At 47.6% G+C, this 20,118-nt stretch overlaps 2 protein-coding genes across 4 annotated transcripts in view; both read left to right on the top strand.

The window, feature by feature from the left end:
• Positions 1–20,118, top strand: part of LOC309606696 (solute carrier family 22 member 10-like) — a 234,399-nt gene that overhangs the window by 158,267 nt on the left and 56,014 nt on the right. The window lies entirely within an intron of this gene.
• LGALS12 (galectin 12) lies at positions 2,955–18,959 on the top strand. 3 transcript variants are annotated; one of them, XM_082344162.1, is made up of 9 exons: positions 2,955–6,521; positions 8,247–8,335; positions 8,430–8,643; positions 9,496–9,615; positions 10,180–10,218; positions 10,858–10,884; positions 11,504–11,592; positions 13,259–13,409; positions 13,871–18,959. In XM_082344162.1, exons 1-9 carry the CDS (start codon positions 6,453–6,455, stop codon positions 14,015–14,017), a joined length of 945 nt encoding a protein of 314 aa, XP_082200288.1. In that variant the 5' UTR covers positions 2,955–6,452; the 3' UTR covers positions 14,018–18,959. The 3 variants fall into 3 exon arrangements, with proteins under 3 accessions (XP_082200288.1, XP_082200289.1, XP_082200287.1); XM_082344163.1 differs by lacking the exon at positions 11,504–11,592 and adding an exon at positions 11,694–11,749 and having other exon boundaries at positions 13,259–13,978; XM_082344161.1 differs by having other exon boundaries at positions 13,259–13,978.

Raw genomic sequence — 20,118 nt, 5'->3', positions numbered from 1 at the left:
ACATCTTTACAAAATTGAGTCTTCGATCTATGACATATTATGTCTCTCTATTTGTTAGGACTTCTTTAATGTATTTCAATGGAGTTTTGTAATATTCTTCATACAGATCTGATCTTAGGTGTGTATTACATTTTTCTCTCTATTCATTTGGAAGTTTACACTCTATTCTTTTATTTATTGCCCTTGAAATTTTAACATTCATGCTCAAAGTCCAAAAGTAATATCCTAAACACCTCTCTGAAACAATGTGAGGACCTTGGAATGCTTTTACTCCAATCTGCCCCTTCCATGCTATTTTAGTTCTGCCCTTTTTTAACCCCAAATTCACATTATTATTATTATTATTATTATTATTATTATTAGCATTATTATATTATACAGATATTTGCTTAGATTTGCCCGGTGGGTCCCTCTGAGGTCATCTTTCTTCTTCCTAAAATATAGCCCTTTGAAGTTCCTATAGTGAACGTCTGTGGGTGATTAACTCCTGGCTCTCATGAGGTTCCTGGCATCATGTGAAGGAGCTGAGGTGGAGGAACAAGAGCCACAGGGCTGTTCAGGCAGCCAGGCTGGGCAGGAGGGCTGGGGGAGGATGGGCTCCTACTTCTGGAAGGGCCCAGAGGGAGATCCAGGTACCTCTCTGAGGGGGTCCTCCATGGCAGAGAGTGCTGGAACACTTTCTACTACTTGGTAGAAATAGTGCACACTATTTCTACCAAGGCTCCCACCCCTAAGACTAGAACTGCCCAGAGCTAGAGCGAGTCCATGACAGCCCCCATAGCTTGCCTGGGATCTGTCAACCTTGTTCCTCACCCCTGCCCCCAACTGCAGTAGCTCCCACCACCCCTGCCATTCAGGGTACTGTAGTAGGACGGTGCCCACTGGAGCAGACTGTGCTCCCGTACTTCCAGGCCATGAAGCCATACATCTCTCCCCAGGTGAAAGGATAGGAGATCAAAAACTGTGCACTGATTGAGCTGTGGTTTTGGATTTGGGGTTTTTCATTTGGTTGATGTTGGTTTTGGTCTGGTTTGGGTTTTTTCACTTTTTATTATGAAAATGTTCACACACAAATAAAAGTAGAGGAAACAGCATAATGGATCCCCATTTACCTTTCACCCAGCTTCTCCAGTCATCAGGACATGGCCAGTCTTGGTTCATCTATATCCCCCACCCACTTCCTCTATACCCAGATTATTTTGGAGCACATGGCAGATGTCTTATTCTTTCATCTGTAAATATTTCACCACATATTTCTAAAGGATAAGAAATAAAGATGAACACAATATCATTAGCACATTTTAAAACATTTTAGCAGTTCCATGTCCTCAAATAGGCAATCAATGTTCACATCTCCCTGACTGTTTGTACGTTGTTTAACTCTTTTTTGTTTGAACCAAAATCCAGATAAAACCATAAGTTAGAACTGGTTGATGTGCCTCATACTTTCTTTTAACTAAAGCAGGAGTCAGCAAGCTACCCACGAACTACCACCCGCTGCCCGTTTTTGTGTGGCCTAAGTGCTAAGATTGGTTTTATACATTGTTAAATGGTTTCGAAAATAAAAGAATATTTGTGTCATGTGAAAATTATATGAAATTCAACTTTCAGCATCCATAAGGTTTTATTTGAACATAGGCATGCCCATCGTTTACGTATGGTCTATGCAACTTTCCCACTACAAGGTCAGGGTCGCATAGTTGCTGTGGCATCTGAGACTTCATGGCTTTCAAAGCCTAAAATATTTACTCTCTGGCCCTTTACAGAAAAAGTTTGCCAAGCTCTGATCTTATGGGTTTCTCCTCCACCTTTTTTTTCCCCTTTTAATTTTTTAATTGAAGAAACTGGGTCATTGGTCCTGTAAAGTCTCCCAGGGTCTGAATTTTGCTGCTATTGTTCAAGATGATCATTTGTGCCCTGTATTCCTGTAAGCTGGTGGTTAAGTCTAGAGGCTCAATCAAATTTAGATCAGATGGCTTTTTCTTCAAGAGGATTTCATTAGTGACGATATGTTCTACCATCAGGAAGTAAATATGTCTGCTTCTCTTTCTTTGTGTGATGTCAACAACCATTGACGATCAGTGCTAAACAGGGTTGAGTTTCAGTAACCAAAAGTGATTGGAAAGTGATAGGAACTGCCTGGGATATTATGGGGTCTTCAACCCATCAGGGAAGAGAGAGTCAACATATATGGTCAAAAGCAGTGGTTGGAAAAAAATCAAGCTACTTCAGGTTTCGAGTTGAGATTCCGTAATAAATATATGATCCGCGGGGGAGGGAAGAAGTTCAGTAGGATATACATCAAAGTAACAAGAAGCGACATGTTAGCCTACTGAGGTTATGGGTGAGGCTTGTTCTTTGTCTGATTTCATATTTCTATCCAAATGGTTCTATCTCTTTGGGGGGAAAAGATAAATAAAAAGAAGCTGGCTTTGTCCTATTGGTTCTCCCCTCCAAGTGTATGTCTTCTCTCTCCAATTAGACTGGAAGCTCCCTGAGAGCAAGATTGATTGTTGATCCCTTTAACGGCCACAGCACCCAGTTATGAAAAATTGTTGCAGCCACTAAAACTCACTTACAGGGCAGAATAGCACCGAAAGAAATTGAAACTGTTTTCTCAAGAGTATATGAACTAGGCTTCCCTGGTGGCGCAGTGGTTGAGAATCTGCCTGCCAATGCAGGGGACACGGGTTCGATCCCTGGTCTGGGAAGATCCCACATGCCGCGGAGCAACTGGACCCGTGAGCCACAACTACTGAGCCTGCGCGTCTGGAGCCTGTGCTCCGCAACAAGAGAGGCCGCGACAGTGAGAGGCCCGCGCACCGCGATGAAGAGTGGCCCCCACTTGCCGCAACTAGAGAAAGCCCTCGCACAGAAACGAAGACCCAACACAGCCAAAAATAACAAATAAATAAATAAATAAATAAATAAAAATTAAAAAAAAAAAAAAGAGTATATGAACATGCTTTTAGGCAACAGCATCCATTCCTTCAAAAACACTGACTGGACATCCCTGGTGTCCGGGGTCCATCCAGACTGATTCCTGTACGCCCACTTCCTCCAAAATGGTCTTGGCTGAAATTAGCCAGCTTGCCACCCGCCCCAGATTATACCTAGATCTTCCCTGTTTTTCCAGAATCTTCCCAATCATTTGATTCAAGATGTTGGAGTCACTTTTTGGGGCCCTTTCTCCTTGTCTCCCTTATCCAGGCAGCTGTCGGGCTCTGTCAGTTCTTCTTGCCTAGTACTTCTCCTAATTATCCTACCCTCTGTTCCAGGATGATGCAAAACTGGTCCCAAGAGAAAGAGGATCCATGAGAGTTTCCAGATAGAAGGAATCAGATAGAAGAAAGGGGTGGAGATGTAGACCAAAGTAGGTTAATCTATGCATTAGTCCCTCCCTAGGCCCAGAGAGTTATACCAATTCAGGAGCAGGGATTGTGAAAGAGGCTGCTGGATCATAGAAAGGGGGAGAGTGGGGCACCTTGAGATCCCTGATCATAGATTATGTTTCCCAGGCTATTAACTGGTAATTGACAGATATCAATAAAATTGCCTCATTTACAATCTGTGGCCAGCTAGAAGAGTATATGGACAATTTTGTGCTTGGGCCACAATTCCACACCTGCTGGGGGAGAGACAGAGAAGGAGGCAGAGACAGGACAGGAGCCATAAACCATCACCTCTTACAGTCATTCAGTCTTTAAATAGATTTTGAGCACTTCCTCTGTGTCAGGCATTTGCTTGGTACTGAGAGTGTAAGAATAAATCTGCCTCGTGGAACTTATAGGTGGGGAGTAGGGGGAATGGGAGACAAACATTAAACAATTCTTTTTTTAAATATTTATTTATTTATTTATCTATTAGGCTGCACCAGGTCTTCGTTGCAGCATGTGGGATCTTTTATTTTTTTAGTTGCGGTATGCGGGATCTAGTTCCCTGACCAGGGATCGAACCCGGGCCCCCTGCATTGGGAACACTGAGTCTTGACCACTGGACCACCAGGGAAGTTCCAAACAATTCTTCAATATATAATGACAAGTTATGCTAAGTGCTCTGAGGAAAAAGTACAGGGTGGAGGGAATTGGGAGGATGGGGTGGGAGGGTGCCAGTCTGGGGCAGGGGAAACCCACCTGCCAGTGTCAGGGTCACCATCAGCCCTTTCCTGGAGCTCTCCCACAAGTCCCCCCCTCACTCTGGCTCAGGAAGAGGAATTTACCCCCCCCCTCATGCCCACCCCAAGACAGACCAACAGACACTAAGACCCTCACTTATTCTGGAGCCTCTTAGATCAGATTCAACAAGTTCTGGACATGTGCTTTAAGCCAACCAGGTCCCTCCCAGCTGTCAAAAGCTGGGGTCACCTGAAAAGAGAAATGAAATGCACCATCCGCCTTCCTTCTGCTGCCTTCCCAGTGCAGGCCCTCAGCATCCCCCTCTCCTGACTGCTGCAATACCTTGGAGCTTCAGAAAGAGAACAGTTATAACTACTCTTCTGTTACGGGCTGAGCTGAGTTCCCCACCCCCAAGTCATATGTTGAGTCCTAGCCCCCAGTACATAGGATGTGACTGTATTTGGAGATAAGGCCTTTAAAAAGATAATTAAGGTAAAATGAGGTCAAGTGGGTAGACCCTAACCCAATATGACCAGTCTCCCTACAAGAAGAGATTAGGACACAAAATCAGCAAGCCAAGGAGAGAGGCCCCAGCAAAAAACAACCCTGCTGACATCCTGATCTGGGCTTCTAGCCTCCAGAACTGTGAGAAAATAAACTCCTGTTGTTTCAGCCACCCAGTTCATGCTTTTTTGTTGTGGTGGCCCTGGCTCCTCAATTCACAGAAGAGGCACTGAGGCTGGGATGGGAGTGGGGGAGGGGCACCATTTGGGTGCTGCCAGGCTGGGAACAGGACCCAGATCTGACTCCCAGTGGCAAGGCCAACCTTGTCCCTGCCCAACTGGTTTCTCCACCTTTCATTTCTCCTCCTTCCTGAATGCACCCGCTGATCAAATTTCCCCACATGAAGAAACACTTTCAGCCACGCAGCTCCACCTACCCAGCAGGATCTGAACAAACACCTTGGCTCTGTATCCCAAGCCCTGCCGGTTAGGACCTAAGTCAGTGCTTCTCAAACATTAACATGCATCAGAATCACGGGGAGAGTACGTTAAAATGCTGTTTCCTGGGCTCTGCCCCCCCAGTAGTTCTGGGGTGGGGCCCAAAAGTTTGCATTTCTAACAAGCTTCCAGGCAGCCCTTCAGTAGCACGGCTAACACACGTCTTTCCCCAGGACTGCCCAAGTACTCGCTCCACCATCAGAGCAGCTGCTTACTTTTCCCTCACCACCCCATGCCCTTGAGCCTTTGCCCAGCCTGGTCCTGCCAGCAATTCCCTGCTGCCACGTCTGACGCTGTGGTCAGATCCTGGGGCCTCCCAACTCAGGATAAAGTTGAGAGGTTGTGCTGCTTTTTAAAGGGAAAGGCTTATTGGAATTTGAACCAGAACCAGAATGATTCCAGTCCAGAGGATCATAGGGGAGCTTGAAAAAAAAAAAGACAGAAATCTAGACCCACCCCCAGATACAGACCGCCCTTCGAGACAGGAGACACGCTACTGTGATCACCCTTTCTATATACAGATAATCAAAGGGAGCCCCAGAGAGGGTAAGTGACTTGTCCCAGGGCACACAGCACAGTAGAGCAGAAGCTGAGCAAGAACCCAGGTCTCCTTCGGTGCAGCTGTGTGCACCCCACTGCCCACCACTGCCTTTTCTGAGCCTAAGAGGGTCTTCTCTCTCCCTGCCTTTTCTCACCTCTCCCCATCGCACTTTCTTGTGACCCCAGCTGGGCCCTGGCATTTCCACCCAGTGCTGAAATGGAGCCCCAAAGGACTGTAAAATTTGCCAAAGGGAGAAGAGTGGGGAAAGGGGCAGGGAAATGAGGGAGAGAGATGGAAACCTTTGTGGGGAGGGTAGGGGAAGCCACTCATTTGGTGTCCAGGAAGCTGGGGGCGGGGCTTCTCCTGGGACCTGCCCCCGTGTACCATCACCCCTGCCTCTGACACCTGGAGGGCTCAGGCTGCAGCCCCGGAAACCACAAACCCCCGCTGGCCCCAAAGGAGCCAGCCTCTGGCTTCCCTCTGCAACGGGCTCTGTGCTTCAGACCCTGAGGGTTAGTTAGTACAAGCTTCGCGCCCTTCAACACGGATTTCTTCTGACACCCAGTCCAGCCGGTGGGGCTGGAGCTGGGGTGGGGCGCTGGACAGCTGCCCTCCCAGACCTGCTCCAAGCACCATTAGGAAGGACCCTGCCAGGTGCAGGTGAGACTGACAGCTGGGAGAGCTGCCCCAGGCATTTAGGATCTGTCTGGGAAAGGTGAGTCAGTCCACTGGGGGCAGGGCTCCTGGAATCAGGATCTGCAGCCCAAGCTGGAGGCGCCCGCCCCCCCCACCACCATGTCACCTGGAGAAAAACTGGACCCGCTTCCTGACAGTTTCATCCTGCAGCCGCCAGTCTTCCACCCGGTGAGCAGCCGCTCGGGTCTGGAACCTCCTGGGTCTCAGGGCTCTCCCTTCCAGCTGGGCCCAGTCTCCCAGGTGGGGGGCTGGAGGGGCCCTCAGTCATGGGTCCTGTTTCCCTGGCCCCTGCCCATGGGCTCTGGAAGGCCGTCCTGAGCTTAGCAAAGTGGCTGACAGCTCCTTCCCACTCGCGTGTCAATGACTGTTGTGTTCACAGGGTCCTTGCGTTTTAACAGTAGTAGGGCCTGGAGACAGAGTGGTGTCCCCTTCTGTACGATGGGTGGCTAGGAGGGTCTGGGGGAGTGCGGAGTATCAGTGGGGGGACACTGACCACTAGGAAGGGCAGGCTCCTCTCCAGCCTGGGAGTCAGGTCGGAACCCCCAAGTGAGAGATGGTGTTGGGGTTTCCTCGATTCCTCCTTCAGCTCAGTGCCCTGCGGATTTCCTGAAGGCTGACAGTGCTTTACAGGAGGCTGAACTCCCAGCAGACTCCACCCTCCCACTAATGAGCACTAATTATCACTTTCTCTTTACTTGGTCCTCGCCTCCCAGGAGAAGCGCTTTGGCTCAGTTAATTACAGGCCAGGCCCAGGGCCTGGGAAGCAGGAGGGACTGACATGCTGAGCCTGGGTAAGCTGTGAGTGCCCTGACAGCCCAGGGTCTCCCACACCTCCCCAGGTGCCTGAGTGATGGGATCAAGCAGCCGCCCTGGTTACAGTGGCTCCTTGCTTTGCAAGTTGCGAAATCCCACCTGGAGGGCAACACGGTTGGATCTCAGCTCTTTCTGGGCAGTTCAGGCTTCTGAAGGCTGCTAGGAGCTGGAGAACACCGCATGAGGCCCAGTCTTGTGATACTGCCCAATGTGTACCTGCTGCACGTTCACATTTATTCTGCACATACCTCCTCAGAGTCCGCTCTGTGGCACGCCAGGCACTGAGCCTGTAGAAGCGACAGACAGGGCTTCGGCTCTGAAGGGCTTGTGCCTTCCAGCATGAAGAGCCAGCCACTCTGCTCCCTCTAAGCCAGACGGCCAAGGGCCAAACTAGCCATGCCAGTGGAGAGCACGGTGAGGGAAGGAGTAATTCAGGCACCAAAATGGGTGATGCTTGGAGAAGGTGTCAGAGCCTGGAAAGTCAAGTCAGATTTCACAGGGTAGAAGGAGCGCAGAGGAAGCAGCCCCAGAAAGGGTCAGGAGTGGTAAAAGTGTACGCTGTATTTTAGGACTGCCAGGGGAAAGGTGAGCTGGGAAGGTAGGCTGGGTCATTATCAGGTATCTCTCCAGGCGTCCATATCAGGGTCTGCGCTCAGATCCCAATTTGTCCACCCTTCTGCCTCCCACTTCCCAGGCTCTGGCCAATAAACAGTCCCTGGGAAGCCTTGACACCAGGCTTCTAGAGGCCAGGGTGGCAGCCAGAGGACAGTAAGCCTCACTGGGGACACTACTGTGCCCTAGGAGCTGGGGTAAGGGGCTGGGCTGGTGCTCCAAGGGGGCAGTGGGGCTGAATCTGGTTTGCCCGTGCGGTGTGGCTTTGATGTGTGATGGTCCAGGAAAGGGGAGTAGGTGGAAGAGAACACTTCAGAGAAAACTAATTTTTCCCCATTAGGACATTTTCTGTTTGGGGTGGGAGAGCTGAGTCTTCTTGTTCCTCTTCCCTCCCCACCCCGCCCCCGACCCAGGGGTCCGTAGGCCCTTTCTTCAACCCTGTATGGATGGGTTTCTCCCCTTGTTCAGGTGGTTCCTTACGTCACGACAATTTTTGGTGGCCTGCGAGCAGGCAAGATGGTCATGCTCCAGGGAGCGGTCCCTGTAAATGCACGCAGGTAAGGGGAGTGCGCCACAGGTCTCCCTCTCTACCTTCAGGGTCTCTGGGAGTCTCTGACCGGAGGTGCCCTTTGAGGGCCTCATCTCCGCTAGGTTCCAGGTGGACTTCCAGTGTGGCTGCAGCCTGCACCCCCGGCCAGATATCGCCATCCACTTCAACCCTCGCTTCCACACCACCAAGCCGCACGTCATCTGCAACACCCTGCACGGTGGGCGCTGGCAAGCCGAGGCCCGGTGGCCCCATCTGGCCCTGCAGAGAGGAACGAGCTTCCTCATCCTCTTTCTCTTTGGAAATGAGGAGATGAAGGTGAACGGAAGGGGAAATCAGGGGGTCTAGAACTTGTGTCCTTCTGCTTCTCTTTCCTTCAGCCGAGTTCCCCATGTCACTGTGTTAAGGGGTATTTGGGGGGATGGGGCACAGAGTCCAGTACCCAGAGGACCAAGGAGCTGCCAAGCCCGGTTCCAAGCTGCCCTGGGCCCACTTGGCCCGATACGCATGGCAGCATTCAGCAGGCCCTATGGTGCCGGCCCTGCAGAGGGCGCCACTGCCACCATCGCGGGAGCATCTAGAGAGTGCCTGCATATGCCGGGCGCTGTTCTAATCCCTTAAATATCAGCTCACTGCATCCTCACAGCAATCCACGAGGAGGGCACTTTCATTCTCCCCATCTCACGGAAGAGGAGGAAGGGACAGAGAGGGTGAAGCCTCAAGGCTTTCACCGCTGATGTGAACTCCTGCCAGGAAGATCTTCAGACTTCTCCAGGGGAGAGGGAGCCGGTGGGAGCCAGCAGTGGAGGGAGGGACCTGTGGGACAGGGGTCACACAGCCTCCTGAGGGTCCTCACCTGTGGATGGTGGGGAGGGCTCGGGGGGCTGCTGCTCCAGCTGCTGGTGGGTCAGCTGAGAGGCAAAATGGGGCCAGCATGGGGTGTCAGGGGCCAGGAGGGGCACTGAAGTTGCCAGCTCCCCAACCTTGGGAAGGCTACTTAAGCTCCCCAAGCCTCGGGCACCTGGTCTGTAAAACATGCCTGCCTCGTAGAGTTGGTGTGAAGTTAAATGAGGAAAATTCCAGAAAGGATGCTCATGATGCCTGGCACATTAGTGTGAACTCAGGAACATCAGCTGCTGCTGAGCCAGCCTAGTCTGTCTGTTTCTCTAGGTGAGTGTAAATGGACAACACTTTCTCCATTACCGCTACCGACTCCCGCTGTCTCGTGTAGACACCTTGGGCATATATGGAGATATCTTGGTGACGGCCGTTGGATTCCTGAACATCAGCGTAAGTTCCCTTGGGGTCAAGTCCTGGGTGGCAGCAGCCTCTGACTTCCCCTGATGCCTGGACAGGCCCAGGACCCCCTCCCGCCCCAGACAAGCCCTGTCACACCAACTATAGCCAAGGTGGAGGGCATCCATCCAGGTGCTGGACATGAGGAGGGGTGAGGTGACCACAGAAGGTGGGTCCGAGAGCCTCGGGCAGAATCCTGTCCTGGGCATGGGGTCTGGTCAATGAGGAGCGGTGGCCAGAAGGCAAATGACTTGGAGTCTTGGACCGTGGGGTATCATTCCCAGCTGAGGAGCTGATTAAAAATGCAAATTTCTGAGACCCGCCGCCGTCAGAGATTCTGATTCAGTAAGCCAGAGGTGGGGCCCAGGAATCAGCATGTTCAAAATGCCAGGTTTGAGAAGCCCTGACAAGGCCTCGGGGGAGAGGAGGAGGTATCAAGGCCAAAGCTGGCCTCTGCCCCGCCCAGGCACAGGAGGGCAGGTGGGAGCCAAATCAATCAAGCTCTGGGACTTGCAGTGCTCCCGAATCTGGCCTGTTGCTTTTTCTGTCTCCTAACAGCCATTTGTGGAGGGCGGTAGCGAGTATCCGGTTGGACACGTGAGTCTCCTGGGAGCAGGGTTGGCCCTCGCGGTCCCAGCCACACCAGCTGAGCCACTGGCTCTCCCTCCTCCCCCAGCGGGACCTGCCCCTCGCTGGGCTGCTGCTCATTTTGCACAAGGCCCAGCTGCCCCCTCCCTCACTGGGCGGTTGCCATGGAGACGGCTGGCCCCGCCTCAGCCCCTGGGAGCCTGGATTTGCCTCTCCCAGCGCCAGGGCCAGCTCGGGAGGATGGCTGGGGTGCGCTGGCTTCTCGGAATGGGCAGGGCCCCAGTCTTCCTATCAGAAGATCCGTCTCAGTTGGAGCTTTCACTTCTTAGCCTCCCTGTGAGGTAGCGGGTTGGCCTGCAGGGCAGAAGGGGAGCTGAGGCCCAGGGACTTGCTCAGAGCCACAGAGTGAGTGAATAACAGGACCGCCCCCACCCCTCACCACCCCGTCCAGTTCTTCTGCATTATTCCAGAGCTGGTGTCCATCTGAATTCAAGAGGGCCCCACTGGGGTTCCAGTCATTTCCCCGTATTATCTCTGAGAGGGGCAAACCCCAAATATCCCCATTTTTTAAAGAATAATATCAAGAGGTTCCCTTTCAATGAGCAAACACCATGTGGCCTCCATGTCCCCTCTTTCTTTCCTTGACAGCCTTTCCTGCTGAAGAGCCCCAGCCTGGTGAGTGACTTCCTCCTCGGCCTGGCAGAGGGACAGTCCCTCACCTGCTCCATCAGGAGTGGGAGGGCACCCCCTCCCACTCATATCCCAGACGCTGGTGGCATATGGGCTCAGCATCAGGGTCTCCCCTTCTTTATAGGAAACTGCAGGCTATGGGTGGGCCAGTCGACTTCAGGCTGAAGCTCCAGCTTCGTTTTACCTTTTCTCCATTTATTCCGCACACAATTATCTGATACTCTCCTGTGCTAGGCCCAGAGCCAGGCTCTAGGATGGAGGGACGAATCAGTCCCAGCCCCCCAGCTGCCCACAGGCTGGTAGGGGGGCAGACCAATGAATGAGCCATTACAGTTTGGAGCACAGCATTAGGGGCTCCCAGCACAGGGGCTGGGCGGGTTTCGGGGAGGCCAGAGAGAGCAGGGTACTGGAGACAGGCCTGCAGTAGGTGTTTAATAACTGAGCAGAGCTGTCTCCTCCTGGCTGCAGGCCTAGAGGCAGAGATTAACCTGCCCCGGGGCTCCCTGGCCCCTGAGGGCAGCCCATGAAGCAGCTCCTAGGGGCAGTATCCCTCCCCGAGCCCCTCTGTGAGACCCCCTCTCAGTCATCTCCCGTGTTCCTTCAGGAGGTGCCCTGCTCGCGTGCCCTTCCCCAGGGTCTCTGGCCCGGACAGGTCATCATAGTGAGGGGGCTGGTCTTGCCAGAGCCAAAGGAGTAAGTATACAGAAGGAGGGAAAGGAGGAGCATCTCTGTGCCAGGCACAAGCTTGATAAACATCACCGCTTTAATCTCCAGCACCACTACTTAATCCCCAGCACCACTACTTAATCCCCATCTTCCAGATCAGGAAACAGAGGAGCAGAGAGCAGAAGTAAGTTGCCCAAGGCCACAGAGCTTGTGAAAGTCTGATCTGGGATTGGGTCCAGGGCTCAGGTGCCTTCGTGGCACCAGCAACTCCCACTTCTGGGCGTATCTTCCCTGCCTGTGCATGTGGTCAGGCCAACCAGCCTCTCACCGCAAGTCCCAGCTGGAGCCTCAGGAAAGGCCCTTTAAAGGCACAGGCTGAGACCCAGAGAGAGGATGTGACCTCCCACAGTGCTCTGGTTTAGGAAACACAGCCAGGCGACCCCAGAGAAGAGGCCCAGCGCTGGGAGGTGGGGACTTGGAGGGACTCAGTAACGCAGTGGGCGCTGCCTGACTTCTCCCATAGTGGGGGCTCCTGCCCCATTTCCCAAACCTGCGGACTGCAAGCCAGTTAGACAAGTGTCTTCCTCATTCCCTTTCTTTGTTTCTTTCCTTTTCCTTCTTGCCTTTCCTTCTTCCCCTCCATCCTTCCTTCCCTCTTCCCTTCCTTCATTCTGGAATTGCATGGGATTTCATGACTTTTCTGGGCCAGATTTCCTGGGTTTGACTTCTGCTGAGGACACTTAAAACCTGTGCAACTTCACAGCAGTTACTTTTCCTTTCTGTGCCTTAGTTGCCTTGTCTGTAAAAAGGGATAAAAATAGTGCCAGCTTCAGGGATGGTGTAAATACGGAGAATTGTGCCAGGCACATAACAAGTGGTCCACAAATGTGGTGATATCAGAATTCTTTGGGTGGAGGGCCAGGGAAGTAAGGTTAGTGCCCTGTGTTCTCCCTGCCCTACCCCCTTCTGTTTTGTTTTTGTTTTTGAAGTCACTGACCTCACTAACCCTTGCCCTGCATGCTCTTGATCAGGCCTGTGAATTATGGGCAGGCGTGCAGCACAGACCTGGATAGCGTGAGCCTCCAAAGCCGGGCATGACAGGATTGGATTCCTGGTTTTGCCTCTTAAAAACTGTGGTCTTGGGCAAGTCACTACACCTCTCTTAGCCTGGAGTGCTGAGTTCCCCCATCAGAAAAAAAGGAGAAAGATAATCCCACTCTACAGGGAAAATGAAAAAGTTCCCAGTGAAGGAAAGAACCCCCACTCCTCCCCAAGCTTGGAGACAGGAGACCAGGTGCTTATCTTAGCTCAATTCACATGGTTATTATTAGTGACACAGCGAATGATTTTACTGCTTTCTCTCAAGGGCCATGAATTCACGTGTCCTCAGAGGCCAGGCAGGTCACATAAATAGTGAGGCACCAGGTTGGGAATGTGGTGAAGTGGAAAGAATATTTCCATAGATCTTCTGATGCCAGATCTTCTAATTATTTTAAAAGAGAAGCTGAAAGCTATCTTTTATATAAACTTCCTCAATTTTTGAAAATGGTATTACTTTAAAGTTGAAGAATACCGTGGACCAGCCAGAACATTTCTACAGGTTAAGTCAGCCCTGGGCCACCGACATCAAGGCTTAGCACCGCACCTGGCACTTAGCAAGCCTGCAAGCCCCTTCTCCGGCCCCTTTCCGCAGTTTCACGCTCAGTCTGCTGGATGAGGCCGCCCACGTTCCTGTGACGCTCAGGGCTTCCTTCGCCGACAGAACTCTGGCCTGGGTCTCCCGCTGGGGCCGGAAGAAACTGATCTTGGCCCCCTTCCTCTTCTACCCACAGCGATTCTTCGAGGTGGGTCGGAGCCAAGATGCCTGGTCCCTCTGGGGTGGAGTGCAGAGCTGCATTCCCATCCGGGAGACTGGGGGTGCGTCGGGGAGGCAGGGAAGCCAGTGCCCGCTGGGGGAGAGGAGATCTGGGCTGGGAATCCCATGCCCAGAAACCCCTCTTTAATTAATCAGGGGGGGCCCTGGCCTCAGCATTATCAAAAAGCCCCCCTAATGACTCCAGTGAGCTGCTGAGGTTGAGACCACTCGTCCAGGGAGAGCAACGACCCCTTTTACAGATGGTGAAACTGAGGCCAAGGCCTGGGCAGATCCTTGTGGAAGGGCTGATAACGAGCTGGGCCCCTAGTCCTGGTCTTTTCCACCACTGGGTGCCCCATGGGTCCAGTCTTTGTGTCCTTGCCAGGTGGGGCATCCGGCAGGCAAGGGAGGGTCTGGAAGCCTGCAGAGCCCCATGCCCTCCTTTCCCAGGTTCTGCTCCTATGCCAAGAGGGAGAGCTGAAGCTGGCGCTCAGTGGGCAGGGCGTGGGGGCCACCAGCCTGGGCCAGCAGGCCCTGGAGCGGCTGCGGGAGCTGCGAATCAGTGGCAGTGTCCAGCTCTACTGCGTCCACTACTGAGGAGGGATCCAGAGGGCCCAGCCGGAGAAGAAGAGGGCCAGCCTATAGCCGGGGCCCCACCAAATGCCCCCACTCTCCTATCCTCGTTAAAATCTCCACCTGTCACCACGGTGTCAGGCCTGGCTCACTTCTGGAACCAGGAGCCCGAGTCTGCAGGTGCTTTGGACCCCACAGCAGAAAGGGGGCACAAGAGTGTGAAGGCTCCGGAAACTCTGCAGTTCCCTCCACCAGGAGCCTGGGATTTGGCTCTGCCTTCCTTCAAGGCCTAGACAAGGAGGCAGGCTTTGTAGCCTAATGAAGATACTCTAAAATACAGCGGCTTTAAAAATTTAGAAGTTTATTTCCTTCTCATCTAAACAGAAAAATCGTCCAGGTCAGTGGGGCAACTTTGCTCCTTATGGACCTTCTGGGTCATCCTAGTCATCACCCCACCACCCCCAGGGCACCAGCATCACCTGCGTGGCAGAAGCTCAGTAACCACCATATCTAGGTTTCAACCACTGAGAAGGCAAATAGAGGATATGGACAAGGCCCATCTGATGTCATAAGCCCAGACCTGGGATTAGCACACGCTATTTACACTCGCATCTCATTGGCAAGTACTCAGTCACGCAGCCACATTATCTGCAAGGGAGGCTGGAAGTGTCCTCCACGGGATGACCACATGCCTGGCCATAGCTCTACTCCTGTGATTCCTGGAATATTTGGTTTTATTTATATTATACCATCTTATTTTGTGTTTTCTATTTACCATTGCTATTTTCCCTCATATTTTCAGCTTTCGTACTTGCTATTGGATTGATAAAGTCTTCTTTATCACCCTCCCCCTTTTTTTTCTTATGCTGATTTGGAAGTTGTAAATTCCATTTTATACTTCTAGTGGTTATCCTTACTTTTTATTTTATTTCTTAGTTAACACAATAAAATTGACTTTTGGGGGTGGGTAAAATTCTGTTTTAACATATATGTAGATCTGTGTGGCCACTACCACAATCAAAATATATAACAACTCCATCATTCCAAAAAATTCCCTGGTGTTACTTCTGTGTAATTGCACCTCCTCCACCCCCTCCCTTAACCCCCAGCAACTCCCTGATCTGCTCTCCACTACTATATTTTGTGTTTTTGAGAATGTCATATAAATGGAATCAGGTAGGATGTGACCTTTTGAAACTGATTTCTTTCAATCAGCATTACCCTTTGGAGATTAATCTAAGTTGCTGCATGTATCAGTGACTCATTCCTGTTTATTACTCAGTAGTATTCCATTGTACCACAATTGACCCACTGAAGAACATTTGGGTGGTTTTCAGTTTTTGACAATTAATGAATAGAGCAGCTAAAGTCATTTGTATACAAGTCTTTGTATGAATGTAACTTTTCATTTCTCTTGGGTTAATACCTACTGGTGAGATTGATGGATCATATGGTAAATGCATGTTTAACTTTATAAGAAACTGTCACAATTTTCCAGAGCTGTTTCAGAATAGTTTTGGGAATTTTGCTTTCCCACCAGCAATCTAGGAGATTTCCAGTTGTTCTGCATGCTCATCAATACACATAATTGGGGCCTCCCTGGTGGCGCAGTGGTTGAGAGTCTGCCTGCCAATGCAGGGGACACGGGTTCGAGCCCTGGTCTGGGAAGATCCCACATGCCGCGGAGCAACTAGGCCCGTGAGCCACAACTACTGAGCCTGCGTGTCTGGAGCCTGTGCTCCGCAACAAGAGAGGCCGCGACAGTGAGAGACCCGCGCACCGCAATGAAGAGTGGCCCCCGCTTGCCGCAACTGGAGAAAACCCTCGCACAGAGACGAAGACCCAACACAGCCAAAAATAAATAAATTAATAAAAGAAAAGAAAAAAAATTAAAAAAATAATACTCATAATTGTCGGTATTTTTTATGTTAGCCATCTTCACTGGTGTGTAGAGGTATCTCATTGTGGCTTTAATTTGTATTTGCCTAGTGGCTAAAGATGTTGAGCGTCTTTTTATGTGCTAATTTTCCATCTGTGTATTCTCTCTGGTGCAGTGCCTGTTCAGATCTTTTCTCCATTTTTAATTGAGTTGTTTGTTTTCTTATCACTGACTTTTAAGAGTTTCTTTATATAGGCTGGATAAATGTCCTTTGTCAAATATGTGATTTGTAAGTAATTTCTCCCAGTCTTAGCCTATCTTTTCATTCTCTAAACAGTTTCTTTCGCAGAGCAAAAGTTTTTAATTTTGATAAAGTCCAATTCATCAATTTTTTCTTGAATTGTATTTTTGGTGTCATATCTAAGCAGTTTTTGCCTAATGAAAATTTTCTCCTTTGTTTTCTTCTAGAAGTTTTATACGTCATAGTTCACATATAGATCTATGATCCTTTTTAAATTAATTGTTAATTATGTTGTGCAGTTTAGGTTGAAGTTTTATGAGGTTTCTTTTGGTTTGGTTTGGTTTGGTTTTTGCATTTGGATGTCCAGTTATTCCAGTAACGTTTTTGAAAAGACTATCTATCCTCTGTTGAAGTGCTTTTGCAACTTTGTCAAAAATCAATTGGCCATATTTGGGCAAGCTTATTTTTGGACTCTATTCTGTTCCATTAATCTATGTGTCCATCTCTTGGCCAATACCACACTGTCTTGACTACTGCATAAATCTTGTAGTAAATCTTGATAATGGGTAATGTAATTCCTCCAACTTTATTCTTCTTCAAAATTATTTTGGCTCTTCTTGATCCTTTGCCTTTTCTTATAAATTTTAGAAGCAGCTTGTCCATACCTACAAGATATCCTGCAGGGATTTTGAAGGGAATTGCATTAAAATTTATAAAGCAACTTGGGAAAAATTGACCTCTTTATTATGCTGAATCTTTCAATCCATTAGCACAACAGGTCTTAGCATTTACTTAGGTCTTTGATTTATTTCATCAGCATCTTCTAGTTTTTAGTATACAAATCCTATACATGTGTTGTTAGATTTATAGCTAAGTATTTCATCTTTTTAGGGTTATTGTAAGTGGTATTTTTTAACTTCAGTTTGCAATCGTTTATTGTAATTATATAGAAATATGGTTGATTTTCTATATATAGAAGTGTTTTTGTCTACTACATAGAATCTGTTACATAAATCTTTTACATGTTGTCTGTGAAAAGGGACAATTTTACTTCTTCCTTTCCAATCTATAAGGCTTTATTTTTCTTGTCTTATTATGCTGGCTAAGAATTCTAGTGCAATGTTGAGTAGGAGGATTGAGAGTAGACTTCTTTGCCTTGTTCCCAATATTAGGGAGGAAGCCTTATGATATTAACCGTAGATTTTTTGTAGATGCCCCTTATCAAGTTAAGGACATACTCTTCTATTTTAGTTTACTGAGAGTTTTTATTATTATTACTATTATTATGAATTTATCACAAATTATTATGAATGGATGTTGAATTTTGTCAAAGGTTTTTTCTGCATCAAATGATATGACCATTTGTTTTTCATTCTTTAGGCTATAAATATGGTGTATTACATAATTGATAATCAAATATTGAACCAGACTTGCATTTCTGTGATAAACTCTACTTTGCCATGGTGTATTATTCATTTTGAAAATATAGACATACCTCGTTTTACTGTGCTTCATTTTACTGTGCTTCACAGATATTGCATTTTTTAACAGATTGGAGGTTTATGGCAACCCTGTGTCATGCAAGTCTATCAGTGCCATTTTTTCCAACAGCATAATTTTTTAATTAAGGTATGTATGTTGTCTTTTAGATATAATGCTATTGTATGCTTAATAGACTACAGTACAGTGTAAACATAACTTTCATGTGCACTGGAATACCAAAAAATTCCTGTGACTCTCCTTATTGTGATATTCACTTTATTGTGGTAATGTGGAACCAAACTCACAATATCTCTGAGGTATGCCTGTAGCTGGATTTGATTTGCTAAAATATTTTTGAGGATTTTAACACCTGGTTTATGAAGGATAATGATCTCTAATTTTACTTTCCTGCACTATCATTGTCTGTTTTTGGTATCAGGGTAATGCTGTCCCCTCCTCTATTTTCTGGAAAAGTTTGTAAAAATTGGGGATATTTCTTTAATCTTTCATAGAATTTGCCAGGGAAGCTATCTAGACCTGGATATTTCCATTTGGAAGATTTTTAATTTAAAATTCAATTCCTTTAATAGGACATAGAAATAGGCTATGTATCTATTTCATCTTGGGTTGGTTTTGGTAGTTTGTGTTTTTCAAGAAATTGGTCCATTTAATCTTAGTCATCAAATGTATATATGTAGGTAGAGTGCATAATATTATTTTCTTATCATTTTAATGTCTGGGGGATCTTTAGTGAAAGCCCTTTTTTCATTTCTGATATTGGTAATTTGAATCTTTTTCCCTTTTTTTAATTGACCTTTTCAGGAAAACAGCATTGGCCCTGTTGATTTTCTCTTCTGTTTTCAGTTTCCAATTTTATAGATTTCCACTCTTATCTTTATTATTTCCTTCTTTCTGCTTGCTTTGGTTTATTTTGCTCTTTTTTTCTAATTTCTTCAGTTGGAAGCTCAGAATACTGATTTTAAACTTTTCTTCTTTTCTAGTATAAGCATTTAATACAATAAATTTCTTCTTGGCACTTTAGCTATAACACACAAATTTTGATATTTTGGGTTTACATTTTGTTCATTTTAAAATATTTGCTAATGTCCATTGAGACTTCTTCTTTGACCAATGGATTATTTAGAAGTATGTCATTTAATTCCAAGTGTTGTAGATCATTCTGATATCTTTCTGTTATTGAGCTGTAGTTTAACTCACACTTTGTATAATTTCAATTATTTAAAAATTTTTAATATTTTCTCATGATCCAGAATATAAGCTTTAGTGAATGTTCTGTGGACACTTGAAAAGAATGTGTACTCTGATGGTGAGTTGAGTGTTCAATAAATGTCAATTAGATCCAATTTGTTGATGGTGTTTTTCAGTTCTTCTATGTTATTGCTGGTTTTCTGGTCTACAGGTCCTATCAGGTTTTCAGAGAGGAATATTAAGTCTTCAGTTACAATTGCATATTTATCTATTTCTCCTTTCAGTTCTGTCTGGTTTTGCTTCCTTTATTTTGAAGCTCTGTTGTTCGGTGCATATCAAAGTGTGTTTTAGATATGATACTGTTTCTCCAGGGAAGTGGGGATATTTTGTATATTACTCATGTAGAATAAAAAAAGTACTGTGCAAAAAACTTTGGATTATTATGTCGTGCAGAAAAAAAATTACCATGCTAGTCCTGAAACAGCGATTCTTAGAAAAGCCTGCTTGCAAGGTTGGCTCTTGGCTAGTATCTGGGAACTAAACTGGTAAACAATTCCCTATACTGACATAAAACATTCCTAAATATTAAGAGTGGCTCACTGTGCCTAAACTGTTTATATAAAAAATATAGTTTATGCTGAATACCCAGTTTCCTTCTGGGAATCTAGAATTTTGGTACATGCTAGGCAGAGGGTGCCTATATTACTTACCCTTTATAAAAAGCCTGAATTTCTAGACTCAAAGAACTTCCCTGGTAGACAACACTGCACATGTCACAACTCATCAATGGAAGAATTAAGCACATCCTGTGTGAATGCACTGGAGAGAACTTTGGAAGTTTACCATTGGTTTTCTTCTGGACATCACCCCATGTGCCTTTTCCCTTTGCTGATTTCACTTTGTATCCATTACTGTAATAAATCTTAGCTGGAAGTATGACTATATGATAAGTCCTATGAGTCCTTCTAGTGAATCACTAAACCTGGGGGTGGTCTTGGGGATCCCCAACACAAATGTCTTCTTCTTAATGAATTGACTCTTTTGTCATTTTGTAAAGTCCCTAGTTATCCCTTTACTCTGAAGTCCACTTTGTCTGATATCAATATAGTCACTCCAGCTTTCTTTGATTAGTGTGTGTATGTTGTATCTTTTTGGCATCCTTTTACTTCTTTTTTTTTTAATTGGAGTATAATTGCTTTACAATGTTGTGTTAGTTTCTGCTGTTTGTGGATCAGCTATATGTATACATATATCCCCTCCTTCTTGGACCTCCCTCCCACCCCACCCACCATCCCAGCCATCTAGATCATCACA

The sequence above is a fragment of the Balaenoptera borealis genome (genome assembly GCF_965194805.1).
Source record: "Balaenoptera borealis genome assembly, chromosome: 11".
Classification (NCBI taxonomy): Eukaryota; Metazoa; Chordata; class Mammalia; order Artiodactyla; family Balaenopteridae; genus Balaenoptera; species Balaenoptera borealis.
This window is presented reverse-complemented; position numbering and strand designations above follow the sequence as displayed.